This window comes from Mauremys reevesii, linkage group 6, assembly GCF_016161935.1.
Source record: "Mauremys reevesii isolate NIE-2019 linkage group 6, ASM1616193v1, whole genome shotgun sequence".
Classification (NCBI taxonomy): Eukaryota; Metazoa; Chordata; order Testudines; family Geoemydidae; genus Mauremys; species Mauremys reevesii.
In genome coordinates, this window is record NC_052628.1 from 36,710,193 (window position 1) to 36,726,735 (window position 16,543).

A 16,543-nucleotide genomic window follows, 5' to 3' on the forward strand; every position below is an offset into this window, starting at 1 on the left:
CATTATATGTAGAATTCCTGCTTATACCCAACCTTTAGAGGTACGTGATGGCTTTCCTCTTCTCTCATTTCCTCATCACTGGACCTACTGCTCCATTTATTTTATGTGGGGGGAAAATACTTAGCAAAATGCCTTTTCTGCAGCTGATGAAAGGAACATGGACATTACCTCTTGTACAACATGCTATGGCGTGCGTTTTAGGCAAACCTGACGAATCAGAAGTGACATCACACCTGCACTCTATGCTGGCTTCCCGTCTGATTATGGAACCATTTAAAGATTCTGGTCCTTGGCCATTAAGGGCCTTAATGATATTTGAGTGTGTCAGATACAGTTTATGGGAAAGCTTCATCAAACAGTCCTCAGTGTGACATTCTTAATGCAGGAAACTCTGCACAATGAACTGATATTGAAATACTGTGTTTTCAAATTTGTCTATGAATGACTTGATCTTAAACTTTTAAAAATACATATAAAAAGTTTAGCAGTTTGAATTATAATGTCTAATTGGCCATCTTTCCCCTCTGCATGATGATCCTTCATTTTAGTCTGTGGGGCTCATTTATATTTGTGAACATAAAAAGTAACATTTTTTCAAATGAAAGCATATGTGATAGGGTGATTACCCCACATATGCTGTGAAAGCATTTATTATGGGCCTGAGAAGCCAATTAACCTGCCTGTTTGCACCTGGAGGGTGGGCCAGGCCAGATTAGAAAAAATGCACAGGGAGAACAGGGCTTGTTTCCATAAAGAGCTGGGGGAGTCCACTTGGGGAAAGGGAACTTCAGAGAAGAGGAGTTAGGGAGAAGCAGGAGTTAGGGAGAAGCAGCCTGATGGAAGGCTGTGAAAGAAAAAGGAGCAAAAACCAGATATGCTTTTCCAGGATAGAGCTAGACTGGAGCCTGTCTAATGTCCTGGATAAGGGGAGGAGGGTGCCAGGCCCTGGATCATGGGGTTGATTGAGGTACAGAAGGACAATGTAAAACAGCAGGGGCACACTTATGATGAGCTGGCTGCCAGTTGAGCCCACATGGGCTGAAGGTTTGTTTTTTGTATACATTGCAGTGCTGAAGTGTGGTCCCAGAAAGGGCACAGGACTCTAAAGTGGTCTGGACAGAAAGGCAAAAGAGTAATAGAGGGAAACTGAACCAAGGGCTCTGCAATGCCACAGCTAGTCAAGAAGGGGATGTGTTGGGGCAGCAACTTTGTCATAGCATAATCTGCTTGGCTGTTAATGTAAAGTATAGGTGTATACTTTTAAATGTAATCTTTATTTATGTTAATAGGACAGACCATTCGAGAGAGAAGACTAGTAGAAGTTGTAAAGCAAGAGGAGTATAAGTATGAAGTGGGCAACCTGCCAACAGAATGGGACGGTAAATGTTTGGGATTTTTGTTTTTATTTTCATGTAACCTTGAAAGTACAAAATGCTGAAAATTAAAGTCAGTGGAATACCTGACTCTACACACTTATTTGCTCTTTCCTGAGATCTTTTCATTTTGAGTCATGAAGACTAAAGTAATCATATCCAGTTATTGTCAATTCTGAAAGTATCCACCTTTAAGCACAAGTAAAATGATGTTTGCCTTTAAGAAATGGGTCAGTACATGAAAATGTATGTATAGTTTGCATGACCATGATTTTGATTTCCTCTAACCAGTTGTGAAAATATTTGAGAATGAGGGAGCAATCTGACAGAATGACCCTGAAAAGAATGTATCTGGGCTAAAACCTTTTCAGGGCATGTCCTCGCTGCCGGTGATTGGTGCCCATGTCTGAGTGGTCACACTCAAATTCCTGGGTCTGCACTCACTCAGGTATGTGGCTAGGACTTCTGGGGACACATCCCTAATGTGTAGCGCTGCAGTAAGTTGATGCTCCATGAGTCTTTCCCAGTTAATTGTGGGACAACTTGTCTGTCCTTCTCTGCACACAGCAGGAATTGTGGAAAGGCATTGGAGGACTACCAGCTTTCGAGTTGCTTAGCCTGCACCTCACACCAAAGGAGGCAGGTTACCAGCTGGAGTGAAAGCAGCACTTGGGCTTTTGCCTACTCCCATTATTGGCCTGCTAGTTTGCATTGAAAGCACCATCTAAACTGAAGTCAGAGGTTTTTGTGTGGGCAGAAGCCAGAGTAGGGACAACACTTGAGTAGGAGCCTGAGTTAATTCTTCAGTGAAGATATATAATTAGAGATGACGTCCAACATTGTCAAACCAAGGGTGTTTGTTTAGCTTTCTACCTTGAAAAAAAAATATGTATGAACAACCACATTTTTATTACCTACATTTGCACTTTTAACACCACACTTGCTCATCCTTGTAATTGCCATAAAAAATTATTTGTGACTGGCAGCATTGAATTGGAAGGATGCATGAAGGTAAGGACAATTACCTATTTATTTTTCCCATTTCCATTTTCTTTTTAAATACAGAGCCTTTCAGGGAATAGGAAGAACAGATTCAAACCGCTGTGTTTCCCATCCATTATTTGAACAGAAGAGGTGTGCAGTGCATCTTGTTTATGACAGATAAAGTGCAAAAAAATTCAAAATATGAACAATGATGCTAAGTGGATTTTTCAGTGCTGTGTTAGTTGAAATGCTAACAGCTGAAATGTGTTGTGGAACTATAGATGACTGAAATAAATGGAAAGGGCCAAATCCTGGGTCCTGTAGTACAGGTTTAGAGGGCCCTGTACCACAGCAGGATCAGTGTGGTTTTGCTGCGTCAGAGGGGCCAGATTTGGGAAGCTCTTTCAGGAAGCCATGGAGTTCAGTTCCGCAGTGACTTCATGTGTATCTGTGCATAGCAAGGATTGGGTGTAGGGTGAACAGGTGTATAGGAAGGGCTGCTGAATCAGCCCTACATGGAATCTGGTTAGTCTTTCTACATTAAGTGGCCTCATGGAAGCTAGTGAATTTCTGAAGTGAAGCAGAGCTTGATTATGGTGGTGTTCTAAATCCTGTTACCCCATTTAAATGTGGTGTTCCTCCTTGGGCTGATAGTAGCAGGGGACACCACACAGCAGCTGTCTGCTGGGTTGGTGGGGGGACCTGTCACTCCTTTGTGTAGTCTGGGCTCTCCCCTCAGTTCTGTGGCACACTGCTCCTTGTCTTCAGGAGGGTGGGGGTCTAGTTCAGAGAAGGGAGATCTCAGTCCCTACCTACCCAAGCAGAGGGGCCCAGTTGACACTATTCCATCAGAGCCAAGATAAAGGGCAACAGTAAGAGCCACATCAGAGTCCTGTGCTGAGGTGATGTTGGTAAGGGATCCCCAGAGCAGCAAGCTTAACAGTTAAAATGAAGGGGCATGTTACATGGTTTGAACTGTCATTTCAAGCCATCTGCATGCTTGGTACCCAAGGCTGTGAGGTACCTCACTACCACCTGCCTTTGGAATGAGGAAGCCTCATTTGTGCCTGCTGTAGTCAGCTCCCCAATTCCACCTGCCACACGCAGCATTAGCACTCCCCGCTGGGCCCATGCGGCCCTGCTATATCTCTCTACAGTTGAGCAATAGGCACATTTAAGCTTCTGAGCATCTCCCTGCAGTGTCCAGCCTCTGTTCCGCTGAACATCTTGCAGATTTCAGATTCACTGCTTCCAAAGAAGCAGTACACTGCAGCTTACCCTTTTCACCTCAGATCACCACTCCTCTTCACACGGAGCATTCAGATGTGTTTATAGTGAAAACACATTTATTCACTTTCAGTGAAAAAGTTTATTTAATGAAGTCTATAGATTCAAGTGATGATAAGTAGAAGTATTGGAAACAAATGATTATATATAAAACAAAGTCATAATATGCATTCGAGAGCCTAGACTTATGTAACTACAATAGAACCTCAGAGTTATGAACACCTTGGGAATGGAGGTTGTTCGTAACTCTGAAATGTTTGAACTGAACAAAATGTTACGGTGGTTCTTTCAAAAGTTTACAACTGAATGTTGACTTAATACAGCTTTGAAACTTTACTGTGCAGGAAAAAAAATGTTGCTTTCCTTTTTTTTTTAGTAGTTTGTTTGACATAGTACTGGGTTTTTTTTGTTTGTTTTGTTTGTTGTGTTTTTTGGTTTCTGCTGCATACTTCCTATTCCAAATTAGGTGTGTGATTGACTGGTCAGTTCGTAACTCTGAGGTTCTACTGTAGATACTTTCATGTCTTAGCCCTGGTCTACACTACAAGTTTAGGTCAAATTTAGCAGCATTAGATCGATTTAACCCTGTACTCATCCAGACAACTAAGCCATTTTTGTCGACTTAAAGGGGCTCTTTAAATTGATTTCTTTACTCCACCTCCGAGGGGATTAGCGCTGAAATCGGCCTTGCCAGGTCGAATTTGGGGTAGTTTGGACGCAATTCGATGGTATTGGCCTCTGGGAGCTATCCCAGAGTGCTCCATTGTGACCGCTCTGGACAGCACTCTTAACTCAGATGCACTGGCCAGGTAGACAGGAAAAGCCCCGCAAACTTTTGAATTTAATTTCCTGTTTGGCCAGTGTGGCGAGCTCAGAGGTGACCATGCAGATCTCATCAGCAGAGGTGACAATGGAGTCCCAGAATCGCAAAAGAGCTCCAGCATGGACCGAACGGGAGGTACTGGATCTAATCGCTGTATGGGGAGAGGAATCCGTGCTATCAGAACTCCACTCCACTCCACTCCACCCCAGAGGACTGCCCAAGCAACAGAAAGCTGGCATTCAATAAGTTTTGAAGTGTCGTGTGACCTTGTCCTTCCCTCCTCCTCCACCCCAACCGGTGCTTCCCTCCTCCCTGGCTACCTTGGCAGTTATCCCCCCATTTGTGTGATAAATTAATAAAGAATGCATGAATTTGAAACAACAATGACTTTATTGCCTCTGTAAGTGGCGATCAAAGGGGGGAGGGGAGGGCAGTTGGCTTACAGGGAAGTAGAGTGAACCAAGGGGGGTGGATTTTCATCAAGGAGAAACAAACAGAACTTTCACACTGTAGCCTGGCCCGTCGTGAAACTGGTTTTCAAAGCTTCTGTGATGCACAGCGCGCCCTGCTGTGCTCTTCTAACCACCCTAGTGTCTGGCTGCGCGTCATCAGCGGCCAGGCGATTTGGCTCAACCTCCCATCCTGCCATAAACGTCTCCCCCTTACTCTCACAGATATTGTGGAGCACACAGCAAGCAGTAATAACTATGGGAATACTGGTTTCGCTGAGGTCTAACCGAGTCAGTAAACTGCGCCAGCGAGCTTTTAAACATCCAAATACACATTCTACCACCATTCTGCACTTGCTCAGCCTATAGTTGAACTGCTCCTTACTACTGTCCAAGCTTCATGAGCCATGGGAGCAAGGGGTATGCGCAACCGCACGGTGCTGCCATCTGGGAGAGAAGCCTGAGGCAGAAGCCTCCAGCTGGTATGATATTCCAGGCAGGACTGAATCTCCGTGAGACGAAATTTAAAGAAGAGAATGACCTGGAGTCACTCCCATTTATGTCCAGGCGCCCCGACTGACCTCACCAAGGTCAGCCAGGAGCACCCAAGAGATGACGACGACGGCTAGCAGTCGTACTGCCACAAAGGCAAGGAGCTGCTGCTGTGTAGCAGTGCAGTACTGTGTCTGCCAGCAGCACCCAGGAGACATACAGTGACGGTGAGCTGAGTGGGCTCCATGCTTGCCATGGTATGTCGTCTGCATGGGTAACCCAGGAAAAAAGGCGAGAAACGATTGTTTGCCATTGCTTTCACAGAGGGAGGGAAGGAGCGAGGGGAGCCTGACGACATGTACCCAAACCCACCTGGGACAATGTTTTTGCCCCATCAGGCACTGGGAGCTCAACCCAGAATTCCAATGGGCGATGGAGACTGCAGAAACTGTGGGATAGCTACCCACAGTGCAACGCTCCGGAAGTCGACACTAGCTTCAGTACTGTGGACGCACTCTGCCGACTTAATGCGCTTAGTGAGGAGACACACAATCGACTGTATAAAATTGATTTCTAAAAAATCGACTTCTATAAAATCAACCTAATTTCGTAGTGCAGACATACCCTTAGAGAGCAATGCTGCCCCAAAGTCCTTCCAGGGTTGGTTGTGGTCGTCCATTCATGAGACGGTCATTCTATCAGCTTGCTTTCTCGGTGAAAGATCCATGCGGTACCTCTGTAACCTCCAGTTCTACCCCAACAATCCTTTTGTCTTTAGTCATAAACTGGATACTCTCCAACTGTTTATTTCTTCCTGTAAACATCATCTCTTGAAGATTCCACAATCTTCTGGCTATCATTTGGTTCAATATGCAACAGGTATCTATTGTGAGACCTACAGTGCCCGATACACACATTACCAGACAGAGATAAGTATCGGTTTCTTCCTGCTTGAAAGGAACCTGTCTGAGACTTGTCACGTACTTTTTAGTATAGACACAACTCCTTAAACATTAACCATACATGCATTTTGCAGTGATTGTAATAACCTGTGAGCTACTGACTCTTAGAAGAGACCTCACATGCCACCCTTTAGTGAATTATTATGTACATATCTGACTCAGGGTCCCTATAAAACCCTGTGTATCCCTTGTGCCTTCTGCCTTTTGGCACCAAGAGATCCCTGGGCTGCAGTCCTCGGGCAGGCATTTGTTGCACTCGGTTCATCTTTTCAAGATTTTCTTCACTACCCTGAGAACTAACAATATTGTATTTACTTGTCATGGACCAGGACTCCATTATGCTAAATTGTAACTGGGCCAGCTGCCTCCCATTCATCCCCCCCCCCCCGTCCCCTTGGTTTAAGGTCACGCTACTGGCAGCCTGCCTCACTTTTTCCTCCTTGGACCGTCCAAAGAAATCATCCCTTCAGGTTTTTTCTTGATCAAAACCAACCCCTCCCTAGGGACTTTGTTTTATTTTCAGTTTATTTTATATCAATAAACTAAGTCCTTTCCGACGTCCATACAACACAAGGTTTCTCTTCCTCCTCCCAGGCCTTCCTGCCTGGAGCCTTTGCAGTCTCTCCCCTGTTTGGTCTGGGTCTTTCCCAGAGCTCCCTTGCTGGGGCAAATCCCCTGGTCTCAGGATATTCCGTGCAGGAGCCTTTCTTCACTTACTGCAGACTTGCCACAGTTCCCCCTTCACTGCAGCCAGCTGATGAACTTTATAGGGAAATACGTGATTCAACCCAGATGTGCCCCATTCTGTAACCAGGGCTGGCTAGGCCTCAGCCCTGACGGAGCAAGCCACCTTGTTACATAGGTCCTGTACAATACAGAACAGTCCCTGCCCCAAAGAGCTTTTAAAATAAAAACTGAGCTGCTAATGTAATTATGTGACTTACGGAGCTGGGGCCTTAAGCATGGCCCTGTGGTGACTAAACCTTAATTTGGTCCCAAGATGGAAGATTTCTGTCCCCTCACCTTGTCCCAAGGGTTTCCCCGCTGCAGAGCCTATTGGCTTGGGTTGTGTATTGGGAGAGGATCTAAAAGAACAGGGCATGTGATGAAAAATGTTATGCTTAGAATGATGTGTAAACAGTTTTAAGGATTCAGTCTGCTATTACTGTGGCCACCTCTGAACCATGCAGCGCACAACCAGTGTTCCCTTTGGCCAATGTGTGAGCTGTAGGTCAAATGCAGCCAACAGCATTTTACAGTGCAGCTTGCAGCCATTGCCATCTTTTATGTGAACATGTTACCCACAGAGGCTGTTGGTGCCAGCATGAAATGCTCTATCTTTATCTGAACAACCAAGCTGTATTCCATGCTGGGACCTGTAATCTCCATGAATTGCATCTCTGTGTTAAAGATGAGGGCAACTGCAATGTATTCCATTTATGAACCAGGTGCAAGTCGCAGTCTTCTGGTAAGCAGCCAATATAGCCGTCAGTTAAGCAAAGTTTGGGCATAGAGCTGTGTGAAGAAAAACAATTTTGTTTTGTGGAGGACTTTGCTATTTTGAAAATTGATTTGATTCCAATTTGGAACAAACCCCCAAAATGTCAGTCTTCTGCGAAAGGTAGTGGAGCCTTGGCTCTGAGGCAGTCGGCAGACCCTGGAAGCTTTGAGGTCCCTGTCTCCAAGATAGTCCAACCGTCGGGCTGACAATAAGCCAGGTGGGCGAGTCGGTGTATCAAAATCTGCCTGCCTTTGTTAAACCCTTGCGTGGGTTCCGTCAGATCTTTGTCAAAATCGAGCAGTCTCCATGAAACATTTTGCTTTACACAAATGATCACAGTTTGACAAAAAAGTTGCATTGGTATTTTTCCGACCACCTCTAGTTGGGAACCCAGTAGACTTAAGTGCTTGAACTCCTGTACAGTTTTAAGGGGGGAGAATTTGGTAAAGTTCTTTCAGTTTGATTACATTCTTGTTTAGGAAATATTTTAGTAATTTAGTGGTTAACAACTGTGTCTGAAAACATGCTTGAAATATTTGAGGATGCAAATATAGAAACAAGTATACAATGCTGAATATTTTAAGGTACAGTTATTATCTCAGCTCTAGTCAAACTCGCCTTGCTGGACACTCATCAGGCTGGTATGTTTGGGCCCTGCACACTTGGCATTTGTGCTTTTTAGCTCTCCTTTGTCACTGGGCAGGCTCCAGACACCGTCTCTGGTTCTGGCCTTTCTGGCACACTTCCTGGGCACTGACTCTGTCTGGTTCCCTTTCTGAACCACAAGACCAGTGCTGAAATCTGTTACCCCCCTCCCCCCAAAAGACTTTCCAGTAGTAGCTTAAGAACTCTCTCTCCCTTGTGGTCACTCTGGTTTATACTTTACCCCTTCAGGACCCTGTGATAGTTGAAGCAAATAAACACTAATACTGCAGAAGGATGTCTAAAAACAATTGCTCTTTACTTAGACGTCATTAGAGACATACAGATCTAGCCAAAACAAACACCTAAGCACAATTCCCTGCCTCAGTTTCCTCATGAGTGGTCTTTGGGAACTGGGTTGTTCTATCAGGGTTCTGGGTCCCCTCTGCTGAACCTCACGCCTACAGCTTATGACTTCTCCTCCATATCATGGAGTGTTCTTTCTGCCCATTTCTTTCAGCTTTGGTTTTCCCTTCACTAAGGACACCTGCCCCTTTGTTCCAATTTCCAAACTTCTCACCTCAGTGGCTTTAACGGGCTGTACCAACACTTCAGTCTCTCTTATCCTTTTTTGGAGATTTTCTACTTTTTCTTCTCTAGAAATCTGGAGAGAGCTGGCTTCATCTAGGTTGCAGGTCTCCCTTTGTTCTGCCAGGACCCAGCCTCTTCACTTGTTAATAATCCTTAAGGATGGTTTCCTTTAAAGACGCACATTCAAGCATCCCCCTCTCTCTGCTTAGCACAAGGAAGGTCTCTGGAAAAAAGTTACCTCTTTAAGACAAAGTGGGTAGCAGTACAACAGTGAGTGGGTAAACTGAGTCACATAATTTTCATTTAAATTTCTCATATTCTCCACAGTTATCAATATACTTCTAAATGTACAGTGCAAATCACTTTTCCACATTCTGGAGTGGGGCTTTATGTTCCACTCCTGAGGGATTACATAACTTTGCAAGGCTGAAGCTTTGCTCCTGCTGAGTTCCTCTGCAATTTTCTTTTCCTGCAGTTCTTAGTTTAGTTTAAAAGCTCCTCAGGACTAAATGTCCCAGCTGCTCAAAGCCATGAGTTTTACAAAGGTTTTGAATGTCCTTCGAGCCCTATATAAAACTGAGATTTGCTTGATATTACAAAAGTAAAATCATAATCCCTCTATTCCCCTTAGTTATTTATACACACAAATTAGAGCCAAGTTTTGTTACAAAATGAAGCCTTTATTGTATATTTTCCTTTGTATTATTGTTTTGAATTCATTTAATGTTAGTATTAAAAGAATCCATGTTGACATCATAAACATAGATAACTTTGTGATTAGATAAAACCCTCCAGTTATACTACACTTTCCCCTTTATATAAGAAAAGAAAATAAAGGATAGATTTTTTCTTATGGCAGTATCTCATGGATGCAGACAACTGATAACCTTTCTGTAATTGTAATTTTGAATGGTCACCTACATGATCTAGTGATAGAATACCTCAGTTACCTCCTCAGCTCATGTCAACAGTGCTCCTGAAAAGATATCAGTCATTTTCAATGCCTGTGGAGATTCAAGGAATTGCATGCTTCATGCAGCGTTTTACTGCCTGCCAGTTCTTAGGGGTTTTTTTGGGTTTTTTTGATTGGTAACATTTAGTGATTAATGGGAGTCTTAATTTGCATGCTCACTTTTACGCTTGTTACAGTGCATTATGTGCCAGTAGGAGTTACTAAAGTTCAATGAAAATCTCATGCATACTAATGAAAATGCAAATGAGCACTGATGAAAGAATGCCAGGGTCTTAAGGTACGAAATGTCCAGTTATCTTGCAAATTTGCACACGGACAAAGATAGCAGAATAATGAGCACAGAATGCAGAAAGTACCATATAGATATAATTAGCAACACCAACATAATTAGACAATTTGAAATGCAGGCAATCTATTCATTTTCAAAAGCTTTTCAGAAAAACCCTCCTGTTTTGGTCGCAGACCTGTATCACCATCTCCTTCACTTTGCTAGACCTAATGTGTCTTGGCTGTGTGAAGGTATTTTCCTTTGTTGGGATAGGGAAAGGGGAGTGTTTGTGTGGAAATATATTTTTTAATTAAAAAAGTAAAGGAGCACCATTCCAATAACACACATTAAAGCATCTACCTTACTTATTCCCTTCAACAATAATGTTTAACTGTGCTAGAAATATCATTGCTTCAGTCATTTAAAACTGGATTGGACAAAACACTAGAGGAGTATATTGCAAACACAAAGGGGATGGACTAGATCAGTGGTTTTCAAACTGCAAGTCGTGACCCAGTACTGGGTCATGGAATGTAAGGGCACTGGGTCGCGGCGGCTCTGGTCAGCACTGCTGTTAAAAGTCCCGTCAGTGGTGCTGCTTGGCTAAGGCAGGCTAGTCCCTACCTGGTCTGACACCACGCTGCACCCCAGAAACGGCCAGCAGGTCCGGCTTCTAGGCGGGGGGGCCACCGGGCTCCACACACTGACCCCTCACTGAGCACCGGCTCTGCACTCCCACTGGCCAGTGATGGTGCCTGTGGCCGAGAACCATGTGGAGGCGCTTGCGTGCCTCTGCCTAGAGCCAGACCTGCTGCTGGCCACTTCCAGGGCGCAGTACGGTTTGTGGTGCCAAGACAGGCAGGAAGCCTGCTTTAGCACCCCTGCTGCACTACTAACTGGGAGGTGCCTGAGGTAAGTCCGTGCCCCAACCCTGCGCCCCAATCACCTGCCCCAGCCCTGAGCCCCCCCAAACCTGGACCCCCTTCCTGCACCCCAAACCTCTCATCCCCAGCCCCACCCCAAAGCCTGCATCCCCCAGCCCAGAGTCCTGACCCCCTCTCACACCCCAGTCCAGAGCCCGCTCCCACGCCCTGAACCCCTCATTTGCAGCTGCACTCCGCAGCCCTCACCCTGCAACCCCAACCCTCTGCCCCAGCTCTGAGCCCCTCACACACCCGAAACTCCTCATCTCCAGCTTTGTTGGGTCATGGGCATAAATAATTTTCTTCAACTGGGTCGCCAGAAAAAAAGTTTGAAAACCACTGGACTAGATTAGTGGTTTTCAGTGTGGGGTCCGCAAACCCCTGGGGTCCGTAGACTATTTCTAAGATTTCCATAAATGTCCACACCTGCATTTGAAATTTTTTATGGTCCGCAAATGGAAATTTTTTTTTGAAAACCACTGGACTCAATGATCTTTTCCATCTCAAAATTTTGGTGTGTATGTGTGTGTTCAGATAGAGAATATAAAATACTACATCTCTTCTAGCTCAGTTACATGATTTAGTCAGTTGGTTTTTGTTAAATTAGATAGTTGCTAATAAAGTAAAATCTATATAAATAAATTAACTGCTACTGTTTTTTCTCATCATAGTCCATGATTATGGCTCTGATCTTGCAAACCCTTAAGTACATGCCTTATTGTACTCATGTGAATAAAGTTTCATGCATGCATAAGCATTTGTTCACAGGCAGTGTCATGTCAGATGCACAAAATACTACTTGTACTTCCTGAACTCATGAAGACTTGATAATTTTGCATATGAAATAAAATGTCCTGGAGCCTAATGGGGAAAATACTTCTCCCCAAAGATAGAAGAATGATCTGGATTTTAGAAAATCTGGGAGTTGTTTTTGAAAGACTGATAAAGCTATTAAAGGCTGTCAGTTCAGAGGATGGCTTTGTTTCGGGGGGAGGGGAATGTTCATCTTGTAAAACATTTGAGGTGTGCTCTGTTGCACAGGAGTCACTTGTATCAGGCAGTAAAGGAACACTTGTGTCACAAATTTATGATTTTCTACTGTAACTTATAACAGATACTAAACTGAATTCAGCTGTAACTGTTTGGAAAAGTAGTATTTAGTGTTGTGTTTGGATCAACAAGTTATTTTTATGGTTCAGCTGTGAGATTTTGTGGTTCTGGCATTTAGTCCAAAGAAAGAAGGGTGGAACCACCTATAAAACTATAAATTCAAAGGTTTGGGGGAGGGGTTGTTTTTGGGGTTTTTTTGTAGGTGGAGAACGAAAAAATGCATACCATCAGACATGTTATCTGTGTGTGTAAATGGGAGTAATGTGATGATGGAAGGTTTGATATGAGAAATAACTTCATAAATGAGGGATGACATTTTGTCACTCCATGGGTGCAGCAAACAGGATCATCTTTAATGAGTAAAAATATTTTTAATAATATATTCCTCACTTCATATATATTTTGCTCATAAAATTTATTTAACTTTCAAAGATAAAGTTAAAGTACTTTCAATGGCCTCTGTGTGGAGTGTTGAGCTGAGGCAATTAATCAAATAAGTATCACTTCATAAAAATACTCCATTCAACTGCAAATCTCTAATCAAATAATTGGTTAAGAATCCAAGCTGGCAATGGAGGGTGGCAGGAGGGGGCAGGCAGCCATTGAAATGCTTGTTTTTCTGCAGTCACTTGCAGCTGCAGCTTATACTTGGTATGATTTCAAAGATCATTTTGTACAGAACCATGAATTGGTGGTAAGCTGAAATACAGCTGTGAAGATACTAGCATTTTAAGAAAATAATAGCAATTTTCCCAAAATGGAAAGCAAGTTATAGATATTGAGGGTTGAGGAATCAAACTGACTGTGCTGTAATAAAACCATTCATAGAGAGAGAGAGACTGTAGAAAATAATCACCTATATGATGTGAGTTTAAAAACTGCCCTCTTTATTAAACATTAAAACTGCCTTCTCTTTTCATGTTTTCCTGCTGCCTGCCTGCCTGTTTTGTGTCCATTGCACACCTTTCATTATGCTTTTAACATGTCTGCTGCTTTGCCTCTTTCCTAGGGTTGCCAGCTTCCTATCTGTAGATAACTAAACACTGTCCCTTCTCCAAGGCTCCACCCCCGCTCACTCCATCCCCCCTCCCTCTAGCTCACTTTTCCCCACCCTTGCTCATTTTCACTGGGCTGGGGCAGGGCATTGGGGGTGTGGGAGGGGGCTGGGAATGCAGGCTCTGCAGTTGGGCCAGGGCTGGGGGTGTGGACTCCGGGCAGTGCTGACCTCAGGCAGAAGTGGCTGGCATGTTCCTCCAGGTCCTAGGCGCAGGGGAGGCCAGGTGGCTCCACGCACCACCTCGTCCTCAGGTGCCGCCCCCACAGCTCCCATTGACTGCGTTCCCAGCCAATGGAAGTTGCAGACCTGGCATTTGGGGGCAGCATGTGGAGTCTCCTGCCTATTTCCCCCTCCTCCCATTGCTTGCTGCTTTTTCCCTCCCAACCCCTATCCCCCACGTGGATCAGGAGGGACTTGCCTGTGGAGCCGGGACAAAGGTAGGAGGCAGACCCAGCTGAGAAGGGGCTGGAGCAGGTGATGACCCAGTGCCTCCCCATCTCCCCTGCTCGCAGTGACTGGACACTGTCAGGTCCCCTTTTTGACCTTTGCTGAAAACCAGGCTCCTGGCCACTCTACATTAAAGATACCTTAGTAGTAGCCTTGAATTAAGGCTATTAACTTTGGAGTCCTGGCTAAATTCCAGATTGGGTAATTTCATTTCGCCTATCTTCATAATACCGCTCTCATTTTAATTGGAGACTAGTTCTTCCTAACAACTATTTCGTGGTGTTGCTGGTGCAGATTGGCTGCCATGTTTAATTTCAGTGCTGAAGTGAAACAATCTGTCTACGCAGCTTACCGAGTGTTCTTGATCTTTCTATGGAAGTGCTGTGTGAATGTAAAATAGTACTATCTTAGAAATGGTAACGATTGCCATGAAGTGCTCCACAAACCATCTTGGAATTTTTAGATGCCCACAACTCATACTATGAATTTTTTAACATATTTCATTGAATGTCACTTTTACTCTAATTTTCAAACACAGTAGCAAATGTCTTAATTCTACAGACACAAAATGTTCTCCTATGTTATATATGTGTATGTGGAACTGGTTGTCCTGATGCTCACTACTGGCTGCTTGCATTTCTGCTGCTTTATATATAATTTCTTTTAGCAAGTTCTTCATTGTACATATTCCACATACAGCATTGGCTTTGAAGATATCTAGGACTAGCTGTCTTGTGATGAAAGTTTGTACATTTTAACAAAATCCAGGAATGCCCTGTTCTTGAACAGTTATCTCTTTGACAGTTATTACTGTTCTTGAACTTTCATGATGTACAAATACAAACTTACTGTGCCTGTAGCTGCAGTGGTATCTTCAAATATGACGACTTCTGGAAAATTAGTAAAGTAGTCCATTGTAACCAGGTGGTCATGTCTTCTCAAACGGAACATATCAATTCTAACTTTGTTGCATGGAATTGAGCATTTTTTCATATGATACTATTGGTTCTTTCTGCTGGGAATCTCTGTACTTCTGACGTATTCCTTACCTGTTCGCCATTTCTTCAATGTCACTAGTGACCAGAATACAATTTCTCTAGCTCTCTTCTTTGATATGGTCATTCCCAGCTGCCCTTGGTGTATTCTTTCCAATATTTTCTTTCTCATCATTGTGGGAACCACTATCTTGTCCTCTTTAAGAGCACTCCTGAGATCACTAAAAGCTGACTTTTATTGAGGGAATAGGCAGGTAGGTGTTGCATTTTTTTTCTCCTGTACTTATAGCTTATCACTGCTTGCAGGATTTCACTTTTAGCACTTTGTCTCCTATTCATCCCATAAGCTTGGAGATACAGCACGTGATGATTTTATAACGTTCACTTGTATGTTTACTGCTTGTTTCAGATTATCAGGCCATGTACTGTCTAATGGAGCATAACCTTTTGAGACTGTGTCTGCTGTTACTAAATAGGATACAGGTTGGAACTCCAGGGTCACAACTTTGAACAGAGGCAGCAACCAGGGGAGTTTTAGAGGGAGTACCTGCTGACTCTGTGCTTTGAGGTAGCGGGACTTAGTTAGTGGTGTATTTGGTCCATCTGTGGGTTGTTTGGTTGACTATTCTCTGTGAAAGGACTGCGTAGATGGGACTGCTATAAGACTCTAGCCCTTGGAGCTTTCATCAGCCCACCTGTTTGAAGCCTCTGACTGGTTAATTGCTCCCTGAGGGGCAGAGCTGAGTTAAGCAGGGAAGACGTGGTATAAAAAGTCACTTGTTAGGCAAAGCCGAGAGCTGCAAACAGGCAGCTAACAAGGGAATTTCCAAGGGAGTTTAGAGGGGCAGGGTGAGAGGCTTTACTTTCAGGTTCAGCACTACATGTGATATCAAGATGGCCAGCAATAGAACAGTGAGGATGACCTGCAGCAGATGTGCCATGTTCTTTTTCCTACCTGAGGACAGAAGGGATTTCATGTGCATGAATTGGAAATTCATGGCTGTGCTGGAGAAAAAGATTCTTGGATTGGAGGGGCAAATTGAGATGCTACTGAGAATCAGAGAAGCTGAGGAGTTCCTAGACTGCCAGGTTGGGAAAACACCACCCAGTACCCCAGGTTCCAGGAAGGAAGGAGCTGGCTACCAAGGAATTGGAGATTGAGGAAGTCAGAGAGGCGGCCTGGCAGTTCATAACCACTAGAAGCAAGAGGTCATTGTGGCATTCTACACAGCTGGAGATAGATGAGGATGGTTAGGCTGTTGCCCCCAGAGGGAAGAAGACTGGGAGGGATTCCATATAACTAGAAGTTTCAAATCAATACCAAGTCTTGAACATGGGAACTTTGCAAGGTACTTCTCACAATCCAGCAGGTTGAAGGGAACAAAGAAATCTATGGGGGACACATGCAGATGGCAGCTCAGCTCAACCTGTAAGAAAATCAGGCTTGCCCACAAAGAGTTTTCCAGTCATCCAAGGAAGACAGACTATGCTTGTTGAAGATTCAGTACTCAAAAGAGTAGAAAGAACATTCTGCAAAAGGCAGATGGATAACAGAGCTGCTACAGCTTAGACAGACAGCTGCAGTGGCACAGGAGCCAGCAAACAGACCTGTAAACAGGGGAGTTTGCAAGGAGAGTTTGAGGGGAAGACTAAGAGAGCCAGGCTA

The 16,543-nt window shown here is 44.1% G+C and overlaps 1 protein-coding gene across 2 annotated transcripts in view; it reads left to right on the forward strand.

Annotated features, from left to right (window-relative positions):
* Positions 1–16,543, forward strand: part of NDUFAF2 (NADH:ubiquinone oxidoreductase complex assembly factor 2) — a 123,307-nt gene that overhangs the window by 69,059 nt on the left and 37,705 nt on the right. The window contains exon 2 of one of the 2 annotated variants that reach the window (XM_039543193.1): positions 1,290–1,379. The exons of the other annotated variant lie outside the window; for it this stretch is intronic. Within the exon in view, the coding sequence (XP_039399127.1) occupies positions 1,290–1,379 (90 nt within the window). The remainder of the gene's footprint in view (positions 1–1,289; positions 1,380–16,543) is intronic. 2 annotated transcript variants of the gene reach the window in all.